General features: G+C 41.1%; 1 protein-coding gene across 5 annotated transcripts in view; it reads left to right on the plus strand.

Moving 5' to 3' along the window:
- The window catches only part of dip2bb (disco-interacting protein 2 homolog Bb), a 39,855-nt gene that overhangs the window by 1,855 nt on the left and 10,956 nt on the right, over positions 1 to 27,044 (plus strand). For 2 of the 5 annotated variants that reach the window (XM_047583986.1, XM_047583989.1), the window contains exons 2-23: positions 13,062 to 13,133; positions 14,587 to 14,733; positions 18,934 to 19,059; positions 19,151 to 19,480; positions 20,269 to 20,415; positions 20,571 to 20,588; positions 21,012 to 21,131; positions 21,561 to 21,758; positions 22,142 to 22,233; positions 22,811 to 22,921; positions 23,010 to 23,133; positions 23,284 to 23,393; positions 23,491 to 23,593; positions 23,686 to 23,750; positions 24,349 to 24,442; positions 24,535 to 24,654; positions 24,743 to 24,857; positions 25,172 to 25,311; positions 25,784 to 25,920; positions 26,032 to 26,112; positions 26,220 to 26,347; positions 26,521 to 26,635. In XM_047583986.1, the coding sequence (XP_047439942.1) occupies positions 13,062 to 13,133; positions 14,587 to 14,733; positions 18,934 to 19,059; positions 19,151 to 19,480; positions 20,269 to 20,415; positions 20,571 to 20,588; positions 21,012 to 21,131; positions 21,561 to 21,758; positions 22,142 to 22,233; positions 22,811 to 22,921; positions 23,010 to 23,133; positions 23,284 to 23,393; positions 23,491 to 23,593; positions 23,686 to 23,750; positions 24,349 to 24,442; positions 24,535 to 24,654; positions 24,743 to 24,857; positions 25,172 to 25,311; positions 25,784 to 25,920; positions 26,032 to 26,112; positions 26,220 to 26,347; positions 26,521 to 26,635 (2,693 nt within the window). The remainder of the gene's footprint in view (positions 1 to 13,061; positions 13,134 to 14,586; positions 14,734 to 18,933; positions 19,060 to 19,150; positions 19,481 to 20,268; positions 20,416 to 20,570; positions 20,589 to 21,011; positions 21,132 to 21,560; positions 21,759 to 22,141; positions 22,234 to 22,810; positions 22,922 to 23,009; positions 23,134 to 23,283; positions 23,394 to 23,490; positions 23,594 to 23,685; positions 23,751 to 24,348; positions 24,443 to 24,534; positions 24,655 to 24,742; positions 24,858 to 25,171; positions 25,312 to 25,783; positions 25,921 to 26,031; positions 26,113 to 26,219; positions 26,348 to 26,520; positions 26,636 to 27,044) is intronic. The other 3 variants (XM_047583988.1, XM_047583990.1, XM_047583987.1) reach the window with 2 other exon arrangements.

Consider the following 27,044-nt stretch of genomic DNA (forward strand, 5'->3'; position numbering starts at 1 on the left):
GTCAGCTTTACTGAGCTTTAAGCTGTAGTTGCCAATGTTCTTCTGGAATTCGTCAGTCTCTTTGACCTGGTATTCATTCATGTGGATGTTACTTGGATATCTACCACCCACCTAGACCAGACCAGACACCCCCACCCCATAGCAATGACACTCCTTGATGGCAGCAGCCATCCCCAGCAGGATGCAGCCTGACACACACACACACTAAAGCAGTTTAGGAACAACTCAAGAAGAGCAGTACAAGGTGTTGACCTGACCCCCAAATTAACTAGATCCCAAACTGATCAAGTATCTGTGGGATGATCCACAGAGGCCCCTCCCCTCAACCCATAGGACCCAAAGGCCCCCACTAACAACATTTTTCATTTTTTTCTTTCTTTTTTCTTTCTTTCTATTTTGTCATGTTCCAGACACCACAGGCCCCCCTTAGAAGACCCACATCCATTCTCTAATGAGTCACAACTATTCTGGAGCCACAAGGAACACGTACACAATATTAGGAATGTGGTGATAATATTATGCCTGATTGGTGTATATGACGAAAGCACATTAGTTCAAGCCCTCTTAACCCATTCCAATCTAAATTTCCTCTACTCAGTACTCACATGGCTTACTGTTGATTGGACATTATTCAGAGGCACTCTGTGTTTCTAACAGTGGCAGTCACTGTGGTCTACGGTGACAGGGCCATCTCATCCTTTGAAGTTGCTTTGAGGAGAGACCTGTCGTCAAATCAAACATTTCCTCAAGTCATATTTGAGTTGACGTGTGATTCCAGTCCCAGTCTATTGACAGAACAAGCAGAGATCTTTGTCAGAATTACAGTACAAGTGATGGCTTCAGCCTTTTAAGTCTCTCAGTGGTAAGGTGACACCATAGTGTCGCCATGCTGGGGACGGCGGCCTCATTTGTAACTTTAGATCAGACACGTTTCTTCTACTGTTGAAAAGGCTCGGTGCTGTCCAGATGCCTCAGTCTGCACAAGGCCGATAGCAAAAGGCGAGCAGCAGCTGGACGCCCAGTGAGTCTGAAGCTTTCTCATGGATATCTTTTACATGGCAACAATCCCCCCATTGTTGTCCCCATGGATGGGACTCCCCTAGCAACAAACAGAGGAAAATTTACATCAGCAGTTCTTTTTTGTTTTTTTTTTCAGAGAAATATTTGTGGGCTGCTGTGTGAATGTGTATTTGTCTTTATTTATGAGCAAGTGTGTGACTGGATATGAGAAAGTGTGTGAGAGAGAGAGAGACACTCCTCCTATTTTAACCTCCATTACTGTAAGGACACAAAGAAAAGCTTTGAGGGGGTCAGAGACTTGATGTTTGAGCTGGACTGGAATTCAGAGCACTGGACTACAACAGTGGAAGCTGCTCAGACTGAGACTGTGTAGGCATCAGGAGTGTCTGCAGCACATTTACAGTGTGTACATGAACATGTAAACATGAAAAAATAAGTATATTGTCATTTTGTCTTTCAAAGTCATGCATTAAGAAGAACTGAATAGCTAAGTGACACCAGCGTGCTAATCCTAATGCAAGCGTGCTTTTAGCTTATTATGTATTTGGATGGAAACCACAGTGTTGACTTGACGGAGGATATGTCCCCTGAAGACTGGGCATTAGATTTATGTGGCAGTCTGTCCAGTAGCGGTTAAAATATTTGAGAAGATTCAGATTCAGAAAAGTTTCTTTTGGATAATTTAAGGCACATGTGAGCAATATGACATAAAAACAACAAAAGAATAAAACAAAACAAAAAAAAAGAACAATACACAATATGTACAAAAAGTGTGCTATGCTAGTGGATGTAAACGTGACTCAACGTTGTCAGACGGAGGTTGACAAAGGTCCCATGTCAACCTCTAAACACAGTAGTTGTGTTTTGGTGTTGAGTTTGAAATGTGGATATAATTTCAGCACTTGTAATGATACATTTCAGGCTATACACAGCTGTACACACCAGCAATGACCTGCACCAGCTGCACTCTCTAAATGAGCTCATGTGTGGTGGCTATAAATGCATCACATATCTGACAGTGGTCTTAGCTGTAGCAACCTGGCTGCTATGTGAATGTGCATATTTTTTTGTGAAAAGTGTCCTTCCTGCTGTCTGTCTGCGACGCTGCGAGAAGAGGCGGGTTTTCATGTCGGCAGCTTGCCCCATACTGAGAGCGAGGGAGAGAGGAATGAGAGATTATAAACCCTGCCTGCGTCTCTCAATCTAGGTCACAGAGCATCAGGGGGCAACACGCCTGGCTCATTTAGCCCGTGAGTCACACTGGGCCGGGACTGCTGCCGGGGATTTCTCCCTCTCCTCCCACCCCGACACCACCGCCATCACCACTGACTTTCTCTCTGTCACTTTACCGCTTTCCACATCTAGTTCCATCCTCAAAAGTAAATAGGATGCATTCTGTCAAGATAATGCTTCGGCTACTCACTGATGTTTTCCAAAATTAACAACAAACATGCATTAGTTCATCTTCTCTTGTTTAGGACCATTTTTACATATTCCATGTTTTTTTAAATTAATCACAACATTTCAAAATATTTGTATACTCTTTAATTTTAAAAAGGTTTGATAATGTCTTTCTTGTGGGACTATTTAATGCTGTGAATTGACACATATTTACAGCAGTAACAGTACGGCGCAGTGACACAATATAAAACATAAAAAAAGGGCACAAAGGGTAGTTATTATTACAGTCACAGATGGGATATGTGGGAATGAGAGCAGGGGAATGACATGAAGAAAAGATCCGTCTGTTTCGGAGTCGATCCTGAGACACGGCTGCTAACGGCTCTTTAGTCCATGTGGCATCCAGCCTGAAAAAAGTTGGCCATGGGGTCGCCCCTCATTGATTTATTTTTGCATAATACTAGAGTTCTTTGCCACTGTGGGATATACAGCATATCAGACTTTGACACAATCCAATAAAAATCTAAATCAAATGTATTTACCGCTGCTCCATTTTTAATGGTCTTCGTTGACAAGAGAAAGGATATACATCATCTCCAGCCCAATTCTTAAACTGTCATTGGTTGGAAAACAATGACTCTGTGTGCATATTTGTGTGTGCCTGTGTGTTTGTGTGTGTGTGTGTGTGTGTATACAAACAGGAAGGGAGACTGTATCTATTTAAAAGCTCGTTAACTGCTGCAGAGGAGCCGTTCTCTGATCTTTGGGACCTCCGGCTACAGACCTGATCTTCCACCATGAAAGAAGGCCTCTTGCGCCACTTGTGTCAAACAGAAATCAAACAGCAGGATTCTGACTTAAACTGATGAATTGAGAGTATTATATAATATAAAACCTTATATGTCTAATTCCACCATGAACACAGACCCATGCACATGTGAACCATGCATACACAGTCACAATGCATCAAAGCTCTGTGTTCAAAAAGGACTGAATTATTTAGGTGAGACTCGAACGCACACCTCCACACAGACACGCACTGTCGCTGAATATTCTCACTTTAAAGTTCACAGTGAACCTCAGGTAGGCTTCCAGCCCCTTTTGGCTGCAAAGATGTGCCACTCAACATCCTCTGATAATGAAATGTCGTCTGATGTCTTGGCTGGATTCACCAGCTTGTAACTAAAAGAAGCTGTGAAGAAATGCCACAGTGAGGGTGACAGTGGTGGAGAGAGGAGTATGTAGTGGCCAGGTCACTGTGCTGTCCACTGAATTATTCAGAACTGCCAAGTGGAAGTAGCATGAGGCTGCATGCGGCCCATGCTTCAGACCACTCAGTGCCATTTAATCCAAGTGTCTTTCTGGTTTACATGTTACTTTCTTCTATGTGCTACCACTGAAACGCTCACCACTTCAGCAACTTTTAAGTTTCCACGTGGTAAAAATGTCAAATGTTGCCTGGTTCTGTCTTCCAATTTAAGAACTTAAATATATGCAGATCAGACATAACATATGACCACCTTCCTAATATTGTGTAGGTCTCCCATGAGCTTCTCAACAGTTGTGACTCATCAGAGGATGAACATGGGCCTGCTGAGAGTGTCCTGTGGCGTCTGGAAACAGAATGTTCTTAGTGGAGGTCAATACCGTGCGATGTTCTTTGTGTTTTTTGAGTTGAATGTCATGCTATGGGGTGGGGATGTCTGGTCTGGTCCAGGTTGGTACTACATGTCTAAGTAACCTCCAATTGATGGTCAGTGTTATTTACTTCTCCTGTCAGTGGTCATGAAGTTATCTGTGATCGGTGTATGTGGATTCAGACTGCAGGTTGGACAAAAAGATGCATTAGTAGTTGATAAATTCCTTGAAAGTTGAACAGATTCAGCACCCAAATGAATGAATAACAATGACTTTCCTCCTGCAAATCGATTTAATTTTCATTACTTGAACTCTTCTTTGTACATTTCATGTGTCAGCCAGTATCATCACCATGGTTTTATATCCCATGGTCCCTCATGCAGTGCCACATGGGCCTGATTGCCATGGACACGGTTCATGTGGTGCCCCCAAAGCCCTGCTTAGACTCTCATTTACTTTGTGATTTCTTGTATAAACCCTTTCCAGATAAAAAAAAAATCATATACTTAAGCAACACAACTTAGTGCAGTGTTAAGCTGTTGGAATCAGTATATCATTAACATGAGACTTGTTCCAGTCCTAAGGTGGCCATGTAGTACTTTCTTGTATGGATTTTGAGGATTGTCTTCTAAATCATAGCAGTCTGGTGAAATTAGGAAATATGTAGCCATGTATCTTCAACTATCTGAGATGACTGTCAGCTGAATGGACCACCCTTTTGAGGCCTGGGAATTCCTGCCTTATGCAGTTTCCCATCCAGTTGGTGATGCTCCCACACAAGATGCTTTCTATAGTGCAGGTGTAAAACTTCCTGTTAAGGTGTTTACACATAGCAATAAGTGTTTGTTGTTGTTTTTTGGGGGCCTTTGTCAGAGTGTAATCGACGTATACTGTTTATGATTTTTATTGAAGGATGCAAATCCAGTAGTAGTAGTATTAAGTGACGACTTCCTACTGCCACCTCCTGAAACATCCACATTGCACAATTTACAAGGTATTTAAAATTTCTGTCTTGACTCACTTTCCAGAGTAAGGACTTCCACACAGCAGACATGTTTAGTCATGTCACTTTGCTTCTCCTAAATCTCTTTGACAGCTTTGATGTTACTCAACTGCCATTAAACAGAAGAAGGTGTTTGGATGCTGTGGGAGTGTGGTTTTATTTTATGGCAGACCTGAAACTGATAACTGCAAAAGATAAGGCTTGGGTAAAGACCGTTCCTAACCTGATCCAATCATTTGAAATCTGCCTTGATCGGTTCTCATACTTAACAAGAATTTGACAGCTGCCCATCCTATGATTAGGGGAGACTGTACAAGTCATTCTGTAGACCTTCGTTTAGAGGCTAGACTTTGTTATTTGGAGAGGTGGTGCACCTTCAGTTGTCATTCCAGCTCCATCTGAATGGTGCACCTGCATGGGTTGAGTCTTTCGAAGGAAGAAACCATTTAATTAAGATCCAATTATTTGGTTCCTCTGAGCCTTAATTTTCCTTGTATGTGCTACTGAAGACCAAAACAAGATGTAAATGTGACCTTTCCACTTCCTGAAAACGGTCAGAAAGAGGGTGAGAGGGTTTGGCTGCTTGTGCTGATACAATATGCAGTAGTTTGCTCTATGTAATCTCAAATATTCAAAGTATATTTTTCAGTTGCATTTTGCTCTCTAAAGCAGTCAGGCAAAGTATACATGCAGTCATGAGATTAGACAGAGTTTAATCCAGTTGTTTTAACCTATATAATTCGATTTTTGCCACCAGGTCAGCAGCCCAAGGTCTCAGCAGCAAAGTTGAAGAGTGGAATGAAAAATTTTCAGACCGCCATTTTTAAAGTCTTGCTGTAGTATGTACAGTTTCTATGTATGGACAAATAAGAAACTGACAGTCTAGGACTTGATCATGACTGAGAAGACAATCAGAAATCTGAAAAATGTTGTCAGAGAACAGCCTTGACCTTTCTGGCTTTTTTGACTAGTATGACTCATTTTTATAGGTTTTTGGGAAAAACTTTCAGATCCATGCTGACATTCCCAAGTCCAAAGGTTCCTCGTACTTTGGGTGGAGTCGTGTGAGTATAAAGCTAGCCTGTCCTTTAGGATGACTGCTTTGACCTTGTTGGCTGTACAGTGCATTTACTCCTCAGCTCCAGTCGCTTCTTCTTCTCACACCATGCTCCACTCCCTCAAAACTCCTATTGTATGTTAAAAGCAAGTTGCACAAAGAAACTTGCCTGGACTTGACTAGACTGCGAGGTCTGTTCAGCCAGCCTTTGAACAATGACAGTGACATGCAAGTTGTCTTGAAGTTTACACACTTTTACACAGTTTTACCCACAAAACTGTCACACGATATTTTTGTTTTTTGTGACAAAACCAGATATTGTTTCAGAGACGTCTGTATGTGTAAATCGCACCAGCCGGTATACGCTCATTTGTAAGAGCTTTGAAACTGAGTGTTGAAATAAGTGAAGTGTAGTTTGTCAGATGTGTCAGTCCCACCCTCTTCTGCTCTTCTTTCACTATTCTTGCTGCTGACAGGCCTGAGGTGGAAGCATAGTCGCTGACTGAGTCACAGCTTCATTTCAGTTAACTCACTGCACCTATTTGCTCTTCTGCTTTGCAACCCGTTATTACTTCTACCCGTCCTCTACGGCCTGCATGTGTGTGGTACAGCTATCGTTCTGAGGACCAGTTTTAGTTTTACACCTTCTGAGTGAGGAATTTAGTGCAAATTGAGGACGTTTTGACTGGTCCTTATTCGTTTAAAAGATGGTTTTAGGGTTAAGGTTACAATTAGGTTAAGATTAAGCTCATGGTTAAGGTTAGGGTTAAGCCTGATGCAAGCTCAAGAATGCTTGGCGTGTGTGATGCATGCTGCAGTGGGAGGGACCTATGAGGACTTCCCCGGAGGTCTGCACTTGAGTTTCTTGTGAAGTATAAATGATCTCAATATTGAGCTTGTTCTTGCCACCATGAGAAATTTTGATTTTGATTTTTCACTTTTTGTGGTGTTTCTAACAAGCTTAATGGGCTAGGACATGCACTATGTAAAATGTCCTCACAAAGATAGTCATAAAACACGTGTGTGTGTGTGTGTGTTTGTGTGTGTTTGTGTGTGTGTGTGTGTGTGTGTGTGTGTGTGTGTGTGTGTGTGTGTGTGTGTGTGTGTGTGTGTGTGGTTTTTGTCACTCCCTGTCTAAATTGAGTGTAATGAGTGAGTGGAGGGAAACATGATTCACTCTGTTACCTGAGTTGGCCACACCCTGCATGCTGTGTGAAATAGAGAGTATTACCTTAGACCTAGAGAGAAAATATGTGTGTGTGCGTGTGTGTGTGTGTGTTAGGCCTTTAGCCTTTATCAAAGCATTTCTTTCACTCAACATTGTCTGTAATTCCTGTTTTACTGTCAATAAAGGTATATGTGTAGTTTCTCTTTGAGGGATAGAATATGTGTGGAAATAGCACTGTGTGATTTACTAACATATTTTGTAAAGACTTCCATATTAAACTACTTATGCAACACTCACTGTATTTAAAATATGTATATAAATGTAAATGCACGATACACCACAATATTTTGTTTTCTAGCAACATTTCAGCCATAAATAAAGATTTTTAACAAAGAGTTGGAATGACACATAAGGTGGACTGTGTACAATAAGCTTAGTTTTTCTAAATGTTAACCTACTCTTAAGGAGATGAAAGTGGAAAATATTTAAGTTAGCTAACCCAGCTCTGGAGCGAGGCTCGTGCAATATCTGCATAGGTGCCTCTGTGTCAATTAACGCAGAGGCATCAACTGTGGAGTGTTAATACAACGTCTCTAAGTTTTGTGACCAGCAGTGACACCATGAATGTTAACATCATTATCAGGGCCTGGACAGAAAATTAAAAAAAAAAAAACAAGTTTATGAATATATCATCACAGACTAATGTCAGGATGACTGTCTAGTTGAAACTTGAAGGAACTTTGGGAAAGTCAACTGTGAGGTGGTAAATCTTAACCCACAGAGATGCTGTGGCATGACCTTGGGGGAGTTGTTGGAGTTGGAACATGAAAATAAAACTAAAAAAATCTTAGACGGTGAAGCACTCTAGTTGATATATTTTAAGATTAATGCAGAAAAACTGGAAATTGCAAAGCCTTGATGCTTTGTGCACAGGCCCTGTTCAGACTGGCTGTTAATATGCATTCTTGAGTGAGCCAGTTGCAGGTGGGCAAGTCTATGACCATAACCAGTGCGGACACTTTTGGTATCTGATCGCTCATCTTGTTCCCCCATTCATATCTTTCATCCTTGGAGCTGTTCAGTAACTAAATCAATAAATCATCAAGTCATTTAAAGTTGCTGAACATGAGTGAGCTTTGTCCAGTTTTGTATTGATGCGTGAATAGTTAGCGATGTGATCATGTGCATGTATGCAAAGCAGCCACGTGGACTAAAGTTTCTGTATTTATGCCTCAATAAAGGAACCAGTTTAGGAACAAATCAAAAACGACATGAAAAACAGCACAAGGTGTTGATCCAAATTCACTAGATCCCAAACTGATCTATGTATGAAACATCTGGAAGATCAAGCTCGGAGCTTTCAGAGTTTAAGTTATCATTAGACCTTGTTGAATAAGTCTTGTTTTCTCTGAGATTAACAGCTGGAAGCCCCTGTAATATTTTAACATGTGTTCATGTAATTGTTGGCGAGCAGGCGTTGAAATGTGTTTGTTTTTACTGTAAGCGCCACTGATTTGATGCATGGAGAAAGAGCACAGAGGTTGGTAGCTAATTACTATTCAGACTGAGTACCAAGGAGGAGAGAGCAGTCTTGCTGCATTCAAATAATCTCCGGCTGGAAAGCGCAAGAGTGTAAAGGGCTGGGACCATGTTGCAGCTTTTCTGAAAGGTTGTGGAAAAAGAAGGATAAACACATGAGTTTTACCGAACCAGGTTGACAGAGGAGAGCTGTGGTGGCCTCATACCTGACTGTAACACTGAAGCAGTTTGATTGTGACCTCCCCCATTAAGATGGACATGACTGGGTCACTGTGAGAAAGTGGGTTAACGAGGGAGGCCCTCATCTCCTCAGCGGAGCTGTGATTTGCCTTTTGAGCGGATTCCTTTGAGCATTCATTTGAATGTAAATTGTGACGACCCTCATCTTGAAAGTGGAAAAAAGCTTTATTTGTGAAGCAGATTTTGTACAAAAGTGCAGGTTGTTTACAAATTCTCTCTTTTTTCTTTTCTAATGATCTGTCTTTAACAGTTTTCTAGGACCTGTTCAGACCAGATCCAATCATGTAAAAGACAGGTGTGTACACCCCAAGGACACATTGAGATCACATTTGATTACATCTGATTTCTGACCACATTTGGAGGTGGTCTGGGTTGCATGTTTCCGCATACCTTTGGTAGTGTGAACGAAATGTGTCCCGAGTCACATTAAAGACCTTCCCTCAAAAAGAGTGCTCCTGCATCAGAGGAGGTTAACCCATTAATTAACCACTTTTATAAATGATCACCTGAAAAGGAAGAAGCAGAGTCTGATCACACGTACCTAAAGCTGGTCACTTGTGATCACATCTTAATGCAAGGTCTAAACTGGCCCCTTGTTTCCTTTTATAATACCACACAGTCCCACTGTTCACCTGCGCTTCACTGACAGGACACACTTCTTTTTCTGAAGTTTAACCATTCAGCTCCAACCGCTAGAGACTGATGATAGAGCACGCAAAAAAAAAAAAAACAGATGACTTTCAAATCATCCAGATGGAAGAGTGATTACGTTGAGATTCATTTAATGCCGTGAGAGCCCCCTCCCCCATCGCTGACTCCATCCCTCTCTCTCCATCTTTCTGCAGAGAAACTGCCTGTTCACATAAGCTAAAAATAAATCATGTGACTGAGCGCAGCCAACTGTACCGTTCATGCATTACTTATGGAAGTGTTTGCTTTTCTTCCATTTCTGGCCCCAGGAAAAAAAAAAGCTGGTCACCGTCCTCGAGTAGTTATTACGTTGAAGCAGGTTCGCCAGCAATATCATCCAAACAGGAACAATCTCTCTGTATTTCTATCTGTAGTGATATCTGCAGGATTATGGTTCATCTGTGTAGATGTGTTAGTGGATTAAGCTTTGCTGCCCTGGTTGTTGTAATGAAGTAAAGTGATACATGTCAAGATGTCACGATTAAAGCTAAAATAGTCAGTCAAAGTTGGATGCATATCCATTGTCTAACAGTGCAGTCACATCCTGTCATTTGTGTACAATTTCTGTTGTGTAACACTTTTTCAATAAAGTTATGCTTGATTTTCATACTGTAGTAGTAAGAGACAAAAACAGATGTTCAACAGATGTGCATCTATCTATCTATCTATCTATCTATCTATCTATCTATCTATCTATCTATCTATCTATCTATCTATCTATCTATCTATCTATCTATCTATCTATCTATCTATCTATCTGTATGGTCATCTGACCATCTTTTCGTTACTTGCTTCGTCTTAATCCTTTTTTATATCTTGTGCCCAAGATATGAAAATAATACTTGAGCTGTAGCCTTAGCTTAGCCTTAAGTGCTGTGGGTTATTTTTATTATACCATTAAAGGATCAGTACTTCTAATTAATGGCACATTGCTGGGCTACTGTAGAAACATGGCAACACAACTCATGAGACAACTCATAACAACTGATAAATAAATCAGCCATACAGTTTGCTACCCCTCCAGCTCCCATGCAAATAATGTAGATGAACTGTAGACAGGTTAATTTACCTGTATTTGCCTTTTAAGCTAGTATCGCTCCGATCTTCATATCATTGCATGTGAATTAATTTGTTGTAATGAATGATGAAATTAGCTATAGAGACCAAAGCTGTTTTTTGTACCTGAAGTATTTTAACATGGAGGTCTGAGGGGACTGACCAGTTATTCGTTTTTAGCAACCTCTGCTAGCCATTCAGGTTTTAGCATGTCCATAACGCCTTTATTTTTCCATTTAGAAGATTTCAACAGAAGAAGAAATTAAGAAGGAGTGGCTTTGTTAGCTTTAACTCAACACATTGTTTTTTGAGGTTCTGACATTCAGGCATAAGAGATACACAGTAATCAGGCATAACATTATGACAACCTTCCTAATATTGTGTAAGTCTCCCTTGTGCCTCCAAACCAGGTGTGACTCATCAGAGAATGGACATGGGTCTTCTGTGGGTGTCCTGTGTTTTTGTCCTAAAGTGTTTTTGTGTGTGTCTGTGTCAGGCTGCATCCTGCTGGGGATGACTGCTGTCATCAAGGAGTGTCATTGCTATGGGGTGGTTGTGCCTGGTCTGGTCTAGGTGGTGGTACATGTTTAAGTAAGAGCCACATGAATAAATTCCAGATCCACAAGTTTCCAAGCAGAACACTGAATTGCCACAAGATGGTCAATGTTATTCACCTGTTAGTGGTCATAATGTTATGGCTGATTGGTATACTTAGATGTAAATATAAATTTAAAAGCAAGAGCAAAACATTGATTGCTATACTAAAGAAAACAGATAATATTATATTCCTTCCTTTTCTGTCAGTCTAAATCCTAGACACTGGACCTTTAATGTCAATGACTGATTTCAACCATATTGTCCAGCCTTGGGTCTGTAATGTATGTTAGCTGCAGGCCTCGCTGTGTGCATCAAGGTACCGGGAAATCCTTGTCTACTTTTCATTGTCCTCTGTGGTGTAGCTGGGAAGAGACGATAGAGGCGACATCTATGTCACACTGTTTTCTACCTGTCATCGTGTCCTTCAGGCGTCTCAGATTCCTGATTCTCAGAGATTTAGGAGACATACTTTACAGGTGTGTCTGGTTCTTTATTCAGATATGGAGGTTGTGTATAGTGATAACAGGTTTGAGCCTTCTTACTCAGCCAGTCCTCATGACGAATTTGAGATTAGAGGGTGTCCAGGGCAGCCGACCTACTGAATGAATCATCTCTGCTGAACATGGTTACTGGAGGAGTGAATGCCGACTCTCCAGATGGATTTTTATTATGTGCCTGAAAATCTGACATCTTTGCCCACAGAGGAGTTTGGCAGAGTCAGTGCATTGCTTCAGGGCCCGTGCTGGGTTCTGCCGGGGGTGGAGGGAAGGTGCAGATGGGCGGTCAGCAGGAGATTTTGATGGAGGTGTTGAAAGGCCACATTTAACTTTCCCACTACTTCAGTCCTGTGACTAAGGATTCCCCCTCTCCTGTCCCCCTGGAATCTCTCACCTCTGTCATCTCCTCTCCCTCCTCTTCATCTCTTCCTCCTCTACACTCTCGTCAGTTCCACCTTACCTCCATGTCTTACCCACCTTTCTGCTTCTCTGCTTTCTCTCTTCGTCTCTGAATCATCCCATTCCTTGCCCACGCTTCCGTACGACGTTTCCAGATTTAGTCTTGTTCTGTTTTTTTTTGTCCCCTCTGCTGACGCCGCCGGCTGTCTCTGGAGATTACAGAAACACCAACATCCATATGTGTTTTCATCTTCCTCATTACTAGCTTTTTTTCCTACCTGTCTCTGTAGCTTTCTCCTTCTCCTGTCGACACCTTGCATTTAAACAGGTGGTGACTGACTCAGACACATCAGAGGAAGCTGATTAGTGTCCAGCGTTCAGTCAATTATCTAATTCTAAAGCATTCAGCACATGAATCATGGTTGTCACTTACTTCATAATATATTTAGATCTGTCTTCACTGTTAAAGGAAGGTTTAAGAAAAAAGAAATCGTATTATACTATAGAAATATTAGTCATTTTAACACAGATTATCTCGAAAATGGGCATCACCAAAGACCTCATGATATGACTTTACCACATTTATTGCCTGACAACTTCTGTATTATCTAATTTTGTTGGTATAATACTGCTAAAATAGATTTTTTTTGTGTTGTGTGTTTCAAAATTGCAAATGAACATTTTAACTATAATGAGCACTGTTATGTAATGCTCAGTCTTTTTAAAACTATGTTGTTGTCTGTTTTTGTTTTACAGGTGACATTACACAGAAGGGCTATGAGAAGAAAAGGACTAAACTCCTGGCTCCCTACATCATCCATATTCCAGGTATCCACTCATTGTCTCTTATTTTGCCCAAGCAAGCAGCTCTGTGTATTTTTGTTCTTGGATTTCTCCTGTTGTGCATGAAATGAAATAATATGTTTATCTGTATAACCTGAACAAAAATATTATCATTTTTGTTTGGTGTCTAGCTGCCATGACACTGTTACACAAAGGTTTTATTTAAACTATTATTTCACACTGTAAATGTATTTTGATAAACAAATGAAATCGCGTAATATTTCATAATAATTATGAACCAATTAGCCACAACATTAAGACCACTGACAGTAGAGGTTCAGTGTTGGTGTCACTTGGTGTTAATGTGAATGTTACCAGACACCACAGGTCACCATCAGAGACCCATGTCCATTCTCTGATGAGTCACAAGGAAGATCTACACAATATTAGAAAGGTGGTGATGATGTTATGCCTGATCGGTGCATGTGTTATGCCTTATCAAAAAACAATGTGTCAGTGCTCTATTAATGTCTGTAAATGGCACTTTTATTGCACATTAATTCCTGTTAATGTTTTTTGAAGCCAGGTCAACACCTTAGCTTATTTTTCATGCATCCTGGACTCATTATCCTGCTAGGGATTGTTGCTTTAGGGAAGGGGTGTTTATGGGGTGGGGTTTCCCAGCAGGTCTTAGAATTTGTAAAGAGATTATTGGTGTTATTCACCTCTCCTGTTTTGGTGCATTGGTAGTTTTACACAGGGGCCAGTGCCTTGCTCCTGGCCGCTGTGCTGAACAAATAATAGGTTTATTAAATTCTTACGGGGACATGGGCTGGCTCAAAGATCAGAACTAACTGTAATGCTACAGGGTTATTCTAGGACCACTGTATCTGAATTTATGTTTTATTTTTATTTTCCCTCCTTACTGTTCATAAAGAAAGTGAGATGATGAGTGTGATTTAGATTAATATAGTGTGATTGTACATTTAAGTCTCGTGCTGTGAAAAAGATTGTGCAGATAAAAGTGTTATTTTATGCAAAAAGACAAATCTTATTTTACATAAAAGACAAAGATGGATTCAAGGTTTATTGAGCACATTTTATTTTATGTTTATTGAGACAAAGAATGTTTGTCTTATTGTATTAATACTTAATGTATTTTGTTTTGGTTTTAAATAAACTAAACTAAACATTTTGGATGCTTAAACATTGCTCTGTTTTGTCCTTATATGTGTGTCCCCCTGAAAAAACACTGGTCCCACCTCGCCCCCCCTGGTAATTTTGGTCTAGAACCACCACTGCCTGTCAGTGGTTTTAATGTTGTGGCTGATATTACTGAATATGTATATAATTGCTTGAAACATATTATTTTTGCAAAACTTATTAAGGCACATGCAAAAAATACATGCAAGAAAAAAAATGAAACCTTGCAGTGATACCCATGAGGTAATATTCTAGCTGTTTTCACTGGTGTTGCTGTTGTGTGTGTTTTGTGCAGCGCCGCCTCCTCAGAATGACGTGCAGCCTCCCGCTCCCAGCTCCTCCAGCCACCAGCTTCCCCCCTCTAGTTCGTCCCGCTACCGTGAGCGCCGCTCCCGCAGAGCACATCGGGGCGGAGGGACCAGGGATGACCGCTACAGATCAGGTCAGTCAGAAGTCCTCTGACGTCACATCCTGCAGCACTTGAAAGGCACCTCGGACACACCAGTCGGTTTAATCGGAAGTTTCCCTCCATCACTTGAGATTATTGAGCTTGTGTGTTTTTAAGCTCAGATGCAGGTTTATTTCAGAGGGACCAATTAAGGATAAAGTTGGCAGAGTGATGTCATTGCCCGGCTATGTTTTGCTGGAAAACCTGACGTCGGCTGGGGTAAAAGAAAACAGGGCCACACGCTTAAGGTGAAAGAACACAAAGTATGTGAGGGGGATATTACTGTTTGTTCAGACTATGAAAGCAGACAGGCCCACACCCTGCTGCTGCTTGTAGGTTAGGCTTTGGTGGAGACTTGTATAAAATCTGACTTACAACATATTTCTGTTTGCTCTGATTGAAGTCTTTGACACAGAGGATTAGGATCTTCAGCACTGCAGAGCCTGACATGAGACTGGTACAACAAGTCGAGAAGTAAAAGTGGAATCTGGGTCCATTAGAGGAGTTGTCGTTCTGCTTTCCTGATGCTAGAGGAAATGTCCTATTGCAATCTTCTTGACAGTTAATGAGATTATGATTTGAATTAAGGCATAAAATCAACCAGATCTGCTCTGCTTTCTTTGAGAGATACTTCTAATGTGTATTTACTTGAGTATGAAGAGATGATTTAGATTTAAATGTATTGAAGTAACTAAATCTTATTTGATGAAATACACTAACAATGAAAAGCAACTTCTTTGAGCAATCCCAGGTGGAGGTAGTAGACAGTCTTGGTGTCATGGTGGTCAATCAGACAGGCTGGTGAAGTGATGAAGATGGAGAGGAGGGCTAAAAGGTCTAAAAGGCAGAGTGACATAACTTGAATGAATTTAGAGCACGGAGATTGATGCTGGAATTGGGAGCAGAAACAGCCCAAGTTGACGATAGAGATATAGAGAACAACTTCCTTTCTAAATACATCACACAGACAAGTTTAGACAAGTTTAAATAATAATAATAAAAAAATACAAAAATACTGGTTCACATGTGCGGCTTAGTGTTTTTTCTGAATTGTCTTTGTGATGTTTGTGATGAAAGTGTTTGAAATCACTGCACTGATTTAAAAGCAATTAATTGTTCAGCCTTGATGGAACATATGATGTGAGGGAATCTAAATATCTAAAATGTCTAAATGTTTGCACAGTTATGTGTATATATTACATTTTTATATAGGATACTGTATCGATCCTACACAAAAACTGAATGCCTAAAATCAGGCTTTAAATTTACATGTTGTCAGTCAGATTTGGCAAAACTTCTCCTTTATTAGACACTGTACTGGGCAGTAAATTGAAATTTCAGATGGATCTATTTGAATGTTTCACACAAGATTTAATGATAACCTGGTGTTTTTGTGTGTTTGTTAATAGGAGCATATGTTTTGTATCAGTCCATCTTTAAATTACTGTAATAATGTGGATATTGACTTTAATGACAAATGGCAGCAGCCTGTGCAGCACGTTGCATCTGAAGTCGTTTCCTCCGCGTCAGGCCAACTTTCTTCAAATCATTTTAAATCTCAGTGGTCTATAAAATTAAGAACACAAAGATCAGGTTTTGTGGCAGTAATGTCAATTTTTATTAGTGAACCACACAAACACCTCCACATGCTTCACATTCTCCGTCAGCTAAAATAAATGAGTAAATTATACTCTGGCGGGATGCCATAGTATTGACATTATATGGGAAACCCTGAATGATCATTGTTTCATTTTATAATATATAATTGTGTTTAACACATCCTCATTGTGTATTGTCACATAAATATAATGTTTGCCTCCTTCCTTTGAAAGTTTGAGGACATATATTCCTGGCATATACATTTTTAAACAACAAGACTATAGTCAAATCTACAGCAATGCTAGTCCCATATGAGAAAGACAAAGATACATTTTATTAATGTCTTTATCTTTTAACCTGTAAATCGTCTGTAACTGCATGTGACATGTAGTTTATATCACATAGTTCAGCATTTGCTAATATTCCCTAAACGCAGAGTAGAGCCAGAGCCACTGCCAGGGATGTCATTACAAGTTTCAGGTTATTAAATTTCATCCTGAGGCAGATGTGAATATTTCATAATAATCCAGACAGTAGTTGCTGAGGCATTTCACTAGAAGGAATGTGAAGCCAGGGGAAAAAGTCAGTAGGCGTCCACCTCTGGGGAAACATGGATGTCTGTGCAAAGTTTTAGGACATTACTGAGGTTTGACACAGACACGCATGATGAAGAATGTCTGTAATAATGCTGGTTATCATCTTCCTCCAGCTTCCCCTGGATATCACACATCATAGGCAACATGTCACTTCATAAATGTGTGAAAGATAAAAAAAAATATATATATATATATATATATTGAGGTTTTCTGGGCTACCTAATGATGGGTACTGGACTCTACTGCACTTATTGCTGTGGAGGCCACCCTGGTCCTCCCGGACATGTGTGAGGAGTCAGTCTGTCCCAGCGCTGTGGGGTGATCATGAGAGATGATGATGTAGCTGAGAGCGAGCTGTTCAGCAGAGTGACAGTTATGTAATCCTGGTCCCCACTGCTGCTTCTGTGAAATGAGCTGTGTCTGATGATTTATTGAAATATGTTGATGTGAAGGCAGAAATGATGTCCCCTCAACAAAAAGATAAGATTGTCCCATATATGGCCCTTTGTTGCACATGTTTTTAAAATGGTGCTTTTGAATGCGCCTGTGGGTGTCACTGAGTGAAAGTGTCTCCGCATTTATTGCTTTGTGCATTTTTCCGTGTAGAGACGTGAGTGGGCTAATGTACAGATTTGTTCTCTCCTCTCATGGTTTTTGTGTTTCAGGTTGAGTCATAGTAATCCTCCTAAAACAAAACTATAATTCTGCTGTCAGTACTATGAATACTGTGAAGGACTGAAGCAGATGTTACCAAACTGCAGTTTGTGCCCATTAAAAAAAAAAAACAAAGAGGAGAGACGGGACTTTTGTCCTTTAACCCTTTATGTATAACCCGTATATGATAACTTGGGAACACATGTCTCTCCTTTCCTCTCAGTGAGGTTTAGAAGCATGTGGTTTTCATTCAGACAACCAGAGAATACCAAGGACACATTCTTAGGTCAAATGTGGTCTGGAAGGTCCACCGCTGCCTGAACGTTGAGAATAACTGCTTTATTAGGTACCATGAAGACGAAGTGTCCTGTCATGTTGTCTCATGTGATAATGTGTATGTTGACAAGAGCCTGAATCAACGCTTATGCTCTAAAGGTCTAAATACATGTTTACATTACATTAATCTTGATTTTCTCCATGAAAATTAAAAAAGCTGAAACATTTCTCAAAAGTTTCATGACTTCCTATGAAAACACTGTAGGGTTGAAATTTAGAATTTCTAAGTATTTAAATGCGTGCCCTATAAAAGGTTTATGGTAAATCATTTAGAAAATCACCACAAAAAAACAAAAGAAAAAAAATCCATTAAAATCATAGTTGTTACTAATCGTTGACGTATTCAAGTCTGTAACAAATCTAAAAACATCCACTTTACATTCAGATTGCTGAAGTTATATCTTCTTTTTGTGACGCCATTACAAAAACTAGCAAAAGGATTAAAATTCTGAGATTAATTAAACATTTCATATTTATGATTAAGACAGAAGATGATTCAAATATTTATGTAAAAAAAGCAAAAATAAATGTGAACGTATACTATTTTTAGGCCGTATTTGAAGAAGAGGACACTGTTGTCCCTTAATGGGAACAGCGTGACTATTTTAAAACAGTTTGGCATGAAGGTTAAAACAAATCTGTGACCTGTCTGCAGAGTTACCACAAAAATATTTTCCTCTCAGGTTATTTAATTTCATTAAAGCCAAAAAGTTGTCAGTTCTGCAAGAATTTCTTTTCTTTCTTTTTTTTTTTTTTACTTTTTTGATGAGTAAAAAATACTTCTGCTGTTTTTAAATGCCACTGAGGTTCCCTCGTTAGTCCCTCCTGTAGGTTTGGATCCACTAACCTACAGGCAGCACACTGAAATAATACTTTTTATGGAGTAAGAACATTTGTTTCGGATAGAAGAATTTTTCATGAAGGGAAAAAGAAGACCAAAAGTATATATTTTGAGTAAAATGTCTCGTTTCGTTCACCACCACAGTGTTTATTGTTTTCTGTCCTGCAGATATCCACACTGAGGCAGTACAAGCTGCCCTGGCTAAACATAAAGAGGAGAAGATGGCTCTTCCCATGCCTACTAAACGCCGCTCCACTTATGTGCAGTCTCCCATTGAAACTCGCACACCACCAGGTAAATGGGATAATCCTCCTCTCCTGTGGTGACTCTAATCTTTCACCTTTGTCCAGTGCAGGATGTTCATCCTCTGCCCTCCCATGTTCAGACTCCTCTTCAGGTTCTGACGACGAGATGTCTGCGCGCAGACACTCCTCGGTGGTGGCTCCCCCGCCTCCAGTCAATCCCAACCTGCAGAGCCCCGAGTCTTGGATCAACCGCTCCGTCCAGGGTTCCTCCACCTCCTCGTCGGCCTCGTCCACCCTGTCCCATGGAGAGGCCAAGCCTCAGCCTCAGAGCCAGCCTCAGCCTCAGTACAAGCCTCAGTACCAGCCTCTGTATCAGCCTCAACTCCAGCCTCAGTACCAGCCTCAGCACCATCCACACGAGCAGACCCGCACTGCAGCTGTGACGGACATGCTCGCTCACAGTCGCATTGGTGAGTCGCTCTGCTGTGGCCTTTAAAGTCCTTGGACACCAAATATTTTTACTGTTTGTCCATCGAGCTCAGTCAAACTCATTTAAGAGGGAATATGTGTGTGACCAGGAACATTACTTCAGTAAGAGGTCTATAAAGATACTGATCAGGTATAACATTATGACCACTAACAGGAGAACTGAATAACACTGATGATAGAAAGTACCACAATGGGAATCTGAAACAGCTTAAATTAAACAGCTACTATTTACAATCTACTGTTATAGCATATAAACATATCATTGTTGAAAACACATTTTTAAACATTTAATGCTTTAGTCAACAGTTATAACTTCCTGCTGCTCCTCTGAAGCATACAGTACAACATGAAGTAATAATGAGGAAGTGATTCATACATGTTATTAGTCAAATTCTGTTACACAGTTCATTCATTAATAGTTTATTATGTGTAAATCCTGCACATGGCAGGTTAAACTATTGAATGCCACAGATATGTAGATAATTGAGGTTAGTTCCTGAAGCTCGGTTGTCATGGAGAGTGGAAAAACACTAATCCATCCTCAGTCATTCATGCAGCTTGTTAATAAGTAGTAGATGTTTCACATGTTGAGAGGCACATGAACTCCTCTACATGTTTTTCTAAACGTTTCAGATCTGGGCATCCACACATTAAACACATTGAACTGAATATTACAGCCACAATAGGACTAATATCCACTAATATCCACTATAACATTTTAAATTCTGATTCCTGCTGCTTCATAGTAAAACCATAGTTTTCCCTGCAGCTCCCTCAGGGAACAGCGCCCCTCCTCCAGATGTGACTGCCGTGGCCCCACCGGCCAGAGGTCCCCGGGTGGACCTGCCCTCCAACGCCATTGTCCGGGGGATGAGCCGCGGGCAGAGCCGCTCCAGCATGATGGAGACTGCTGACGGTAACGAGCGCACAATAGTTTGTGTGTCTTTGGGTCTGATTTCTCCTTCTTCAAATAACTTCTGACTTGCAGCTTTTACTCTTCAGTAATCAGACTTTACTGCTTCTTTCTTCTCTTCGCTTACCTTGTCACGTGTTTATTTGACTGCCTGGTAGGAAGAGGTAATATCCAGAGTAAGGAAACTCCTTAATGTATGATGTCAACAGCCTCCTGTGTTTGCAGGTGTACCCTTACTCTCCCTACTGTTTGGAATGAATGATTCTAAAAGGGAAATGAATGGAAAAAAACACACAGTCAGTCCTCATGTGTGATCCCAAACCAAAAAAACTTTATCCCACTTCTCACTTTTAATTATGTTGACGCCACCTACCTGTACTGCTGCTTTTCATCCCTAGAATACGTCACAATAATTTCAAGATAAAGAATGAATTCATGAATTTATCAAGTCTTTGACTGGGGACGTGTGTTATAGGATGAAGAACAGCATACTGTGAGATGGTAAGACGTATAAATAGGTGGTGTTTTGTCACTGTGTGTGAGCCACGCTGTGTGTTTGTCCCTGCTGCTGCCCCTCTTCACCTTCACCCTGCTTCCAGGAGTTCCTGTGAGCAGCAGAGTGTCCACTAAGATCCAGCAGCTGCTCAACACGCTCAAGAGGCCCAAGAGGCCCCCGCTCAGCGAGTTCTTCACAGACGACTCTGAGGAGATCGTAGAAGGTGCACCACATTTAACTGTTAGGTGCTGAACACTTTTGGACAGGTTATTTTTTATGTCCTAACTAATTACAACACATTTACTATATACTTAGTTGTAAATGGTAATAAATTAACATTTATTCTGGTCCAGTTAAGTGCAAAAGTAGTCCGACCAAAGGCAATCTTTACAACCTAGAAACCCAAACGTTCTTATTACTGGCTAAAGGAGACCTTATTGGAAAGTGGTGCTAATGTTTTATGACCTTGGGTCCAAAGTTATAGCAAGAACATGAAATAAATAAAGCTGGGAGGAAGGAAGGAAGAAATAAAATAGAAGTAAATGATGAAAATTTTGTGATGTAGGGCAGTGTTGTGTGGACTTCATTTCTCTTGGTAGCGTCAATGATCTTTAACATACTTTACAAGCGTCCTTTTGTCTCTCGTTCGTAGCTCCCCAGCCAGACCCCAACACACCCAGACCGGAGGGCCGGCAGATCATGCCAGTGAAAGGAGAGCCTCTGGGAGTGGTCAGCAACTGGCCCCCAGCCCTGCAGGCCGCTTTGGCCCGTTGGGGGGCCACTCAAGGGAAGAGCCCTGCCCTCACTGCTCTTGACATCACGGGAAGGCCACTCTATACTCTGACTTATGGTGAGGGACAAGGTTAAAACTATTTAATACGCTGATCAGCCAAAAGATTAAAACCAAGAGAAGTAAAGAACATTGACCATCTTGTGACTATTTACTGTTCTGGAAACCTTTAGACCTGGCATTCATTCATGTGGATGTTACTTAGACATGTAGCACCCACCTAGACCAGCGAGTATGCTTCATTGGCGTATGCTGAAACTGTGGAATTATGTTTACTTTGTCAAATCAGTAGTTAATAATTGTTAAAAGTGCTAGTACTTGTAGCTGCAGAGTACTACATTACCCTGATGGTTTTAAAGTAGTTGTGAAGTCTCTAACATGCGATGATTTTTTCTGAAGACAATATTGACTCCCTCCTCCCCACGCCACCTTCTGTCTGTTAGGGAAGCTGTGGAGTCGCAGTGTGAAGCTGGCGTACACCCTCCTGAACAAGCTGGGCACCAAGAACGAGCAAATCCTCAAACCTGGAGACCGGGTGAGAACTGACGCACTGACAAAATCTGAATAGACATATATTCAGTGTATAACAACGGGAGGTTATCCTGACAAATTCATTTAGTACAGACAAATATATATAAAAAAATATTGTTCAATGTTTGTAGCAACAAAATTCCATAGTTTTTCTTTTATAACAGACGCTGTTATAATATGTGATTTATTGTTGCTGACCTTTTAATTAACTGTGATTAAAATTAAATTAAAATTACTTAGCAGAAATTCTTCTCTTTTAAATTCTGCTATATCATTGTAGCTGATGCATCTGATGTATTACATATTAAGTCACTTCTGCAGGGACTTCAGACCCAGTGCTAGGTCTTTTATATACAGATAGAGGATGGGATGGGCTGCACCCCCCTATTTAAACCTCAACTTCCCACCAGTCCCTTAGAACTGAAGAATTTACTTGGATGAATGCCACAACGTCTTCTCAAAACAACTCTACAAGCCCAGTTGCCTTTCTTATATGCTTTTTGGATATACCATGATCTGGATGACCGAGGACCTTCACAGACATGAGAAATAAACACTTTTCTTCTTAATTGTCTCGGCAGGTGGCGTTGGTGTACCCCAACAGTGACCCTGGGATGTTCTGGGTGGCCTTCTATGGCTGCCTCCTGGCTGAAGTTATACCAGTACCTATTGAGGTACCGCTGTCTCGCAAGGTATGAGCACAGGAACATATGTACTTAACCAGCTATTCCAATTTCAAATCTGACAGTGTTTTTCTTGTGTTTTGTGTGGTGCTTTTAGGACGCAGGTATCAGCCAGGTGGGCTTTCTGCTCGGCAGTTGTGGCGTTGGTCTGGCTTTGACCAGTGAAATCTGCTTGAAGGGTCTTCCCAAGACGCCCGCTGGCGAAATAATGCAATTCAAAGGTCGGGAATTTAATTCAACCTTCAGAAAGATGCTGTTCCTCATTTATTAAATGTTGTTGAAAGCCAAAGGTCCATCGGCTTAGTGTGGGTCACTTTCAGACTCTTGAGTTTTAATTAAGAAGGGACATTTATTTTTTTGAATGTCTTCAGGCTGGCCTCGATTAAAGTGGGTGGTAACAGACTCAAAATACCTGACCAAGCCTTCGAAAGACTGGCAGCCTCACATCCCCACTGCTAACACTGATCCGGCGTATATAGAGGTAACAGAGCTATGAATACATCAAGATTAAAGCAAGATCATCAAGCCTTCGTTTTGGAACATTTTTGAGCATACTGTCATATCCCCTTTCTGTCTAGTACAAGGCAAGTAAAGAGGGCACAGTGGTGGGTGTGGCTGTATCCAAAGTGGCCATGTTGACCCACTGTCAAGCCCTGACCCAGGCCTGCAACTACTGCGAGGGTGAGTAGTGGTCCAGTGTCACCCATCCCCTGACAGTTTTCCATATCAACACAGCTAAAGTCACTTCTCTCTTTCTTTGTCTTGTTTTTAAGGGGAGACCCTGGTGAATGTCCTGGACTTCAAAAAAGATATGGGATTATGGCATGGGGTGCTCACGGTGGGTTTCTCCAGGGGTAACAAACTCATTTTAGTTCAGCGGTTGCATACAGCTCATTTTTACCTGAGCGGGCCCGACCAGTAACATAATGACATAATAACTTATGAAAAACAAACAAATGCAAACAAATTTATTGCATAGATGCACAGGTGCCTTATGTATTGTTTTACATTTTATGAACAACCGTAACTTTCTCAGTGTGAACCCCTAGTGGACACATTAGGAATAGCAGTTACTTTTATTGAAAAGGTACATGTAATAAATTAAATATAAATTTCGCATATTGATCCAGAGTGCCAGATTGGACCCTCAGATGCATTTTTGACATCCCTTAGTTAAAGCATTTGTGCAAGGTTATTAAAGAAATGTTCATTTTTAGAATAGCACAGGATATCCTTTATTGTCAGAACAGATGTTGCACAGTACAACAAGATTTTATTTTCAGGTCTACATGATGCTCAGTAAAAACAATATTCAAAAAAGAAAAAAGTAAACATAAAAGTTTCCTGGTACCTGATGTGGGCTGTTTACCATGATGAAAAAAAAAACCCACATGATTTGTATATTCACTACTTAATTAGGTTGTGTTTGTTTCCAGGCTGTAATGAACAGGATACACACTATCAGTGTTCCCTACGCAGTAATGAAAGCTTGCCCGCTCTCCTGGGTGCAGAGAGTCCACATCCATAAAGGTATATTACACTGGATGGTCCAGCTTGTAGAGTTGTTCTGTGTGGAAATAATCTACTGTGTAATGTTTTCTGTTGCTGTTACTGCCGTTCAGCTCGTGCAGCTTTGGTGAAGTGTCGTGATCTCCACTGGGCCATGATGGCTCACCGGGAACAGAGAGACACCAGCCTGGCTTCGCTGCGGATGCTTATTGTTGCTGATGGTGCTAACCCATGTGAGTGTTTCATGGTCTGTAGCTTTTTAAAACTGGCTCTTTTCAAAGTGTGGAAATTAGATGTGATATGCTGCATCCTCCCGTCTAGGGTCGGTGTCTTCGTGCGATGCCTTCCTGAACGTGTTTCAGTCCCACGGGCTGAAGCCTGAGGTCATCTGTCCCTGTGCCACCTCTCCTGAGGCCATGACAGTAGCTATACGCAGGTATTTCACTGGTCTACTTAAAAAAGGTTTTTATCCTTACGAAATTGAAGAATACAAACACATTTCTTCGTCCAAGTCAGTTTCACACTCTCCATTTCAATCCAAGATTCATGAGGCGACGTAATGATTAGTAAAAGCTGCCAAAGCATGACACACTGCTTCATTCACTGTTTTATCTTTACTGGTCCAGCCAGGTGGAGGAAGCCATTCAGTAGGTGGTGTTGTACATTGGTGGGTGGGCAGATGGCTGACTGTACAAACAGATGGGACGGACGGAAACGTTCATGTTCGATCCAAATGTCTCCCCCGTGTAGGTCTGGAGTCCCGGGTGCACCGCTCCCCGCCCGCGCAATCCTTTCCCTCGGCGGACTGAGCCACGGAGTCATCCGGGTCAACACGGAGGACAAGAACTCTGCCCTGACCGTACAAGATGTGGGACATGTCATGCCTGGAGGTGAGTGTAGGAGGACGCATGAATCAAAAGGAAAGTGTTGCAGATGGGTTTCTGTGGGAAAATGTGAACATCTGAAAGTTCACAATGACACAGTGATGTATATGTATGCTATCAAACATTAAAACTCCATGAGTAAAGACAAATGTTCAGAATACGTTGGTTCTTAGATGTAAAATAATGGTTAACATGTTGATGCATTTATGACTTAAACACACCATCAAGACATGTAGCACCCACCTAGACCAGACCAGACACCCCCACCCCATAGCAATGACACTCCAGCCTGACACAGACACACATGCAAAAACGGTGTAGGAACAACTCAACAAACATGAAAGACTTGCATGCGTAAGTTAGCATAAATAAATATGTGAAAAAATAATTGCAAAAATGTAAAGATGATGTGATGGAAAGATTAAACATTAAAACCAGGATAAAACTGAAAGTCCATATTTTCTTTGTGTCTTTCCAGCTCTGATGTGCATTGTGAAGCCTGATGGACCCCCTCAGCTGTGTAAAACAGATGAGATTGGAGAGATAATAATAAACTCCCGTGCTGGTGGCACCATGTACTACGGCCTGCCTGGAGTCACCAAAAACACCTTTGAGGTATTAAAGCAGCATTAAACCCACATCATACTTTATCTGTGCCGATACAGTCAAAAATATTAAAGTTGGTTTGTTTCTTTTTGTGTCATGTCTCTGTCCCTCTTCTTTTAGGTAATACCAGTTAATGCTAATGGAGTTCCCATCGGAGAGATTCCATTTGTGCGGTCAGGACTCCTGGGGTTTGTTGGCCCAGTAAGTAGGACTCCTTCATTAGACTAAAACACCTGTGGTAACATGAAACCATTTGTCTTTCATTTATAGTATGATGACCTGGCTTGTGTTTGGCCTGCTCCGCTCAGGGCAGTCTGATCTTCGTGGTGGGGAAGATTGAGGGACTGCTGATGGTTAGCGGCCGGAGACACAATGCAGATGACCTAGTGGCCACCGCCCTCGCTGTGGAGCCAGTTAAGACTGTGTACCGTGGGAGGTAAGGAGAAATTTTGCAACAACAATGAAAAAAAAAAAAAAAAACTTTTTGGTGAGTGAATCTTAATTCATAACTACTGACCTCTAGTGGTGCAGTGGAAACACTGCGGGTTGCTTTCAGTTTTCATAGTCAATATCAATATGTGTGTTTTTGTATGTGTTTCTGTGTGTTAGGATTGCTGTCTTTTCAGTCACTGTGTTCTATGATGAGAGGGTCATAATTGTGGCAGAGCAGAGACCAGATGCCAGCGAGGAGGACAGCTTCCAGTGGATGAGCCGAGTGCTGCAGGTGAACTTTTTCAAATGCTTTTGGTAAATAGTTAATGGTCTTATGGTATTTATATGTATACACCAATCAGGCATGACATTATGATCACCTCCCTAATAGTGTGTAGGTCTTCCTTGTGCCTCCAAAACAGTTGTGACTCATCCGAGAGGGTTCTGAGGTGTCTTGTGATATCAGACGCCCTGGCAACAGAATGTTGTTAGTGGGGGTCTTTGGGTCCTATGGGTTGAGGGGAAGGGCCTCTGTGGATGAGTCAGGTCAACACCTTGTGCTGTTCTTCATGTTTTTTGAGTTGTTCCTGAAACAAGGAGTGTCATTACTATGGGGTGGGGGTGCCTGATCTGATCTAGGTGCTACATGTCTGAGTAACATCTATCAGTGTTCACTTCTCCTGTGATTGGTTTTAATGTTG

This window comes from Mugil cephalus, chromosome 4 (assembly GCF_022458985.1).
Source record: "Mugil cephalus isolate CIBA_MC_2020 chromosome 4, CIBA_Mcephalus_1.1, whole genome shotgun sequence".
Lineage (NCBI taxonomy): Eukaryota > Metazoa > Chordata > Actinopteri > Mugiliformes > Mugilidae > Mugil > Mugil cephalus.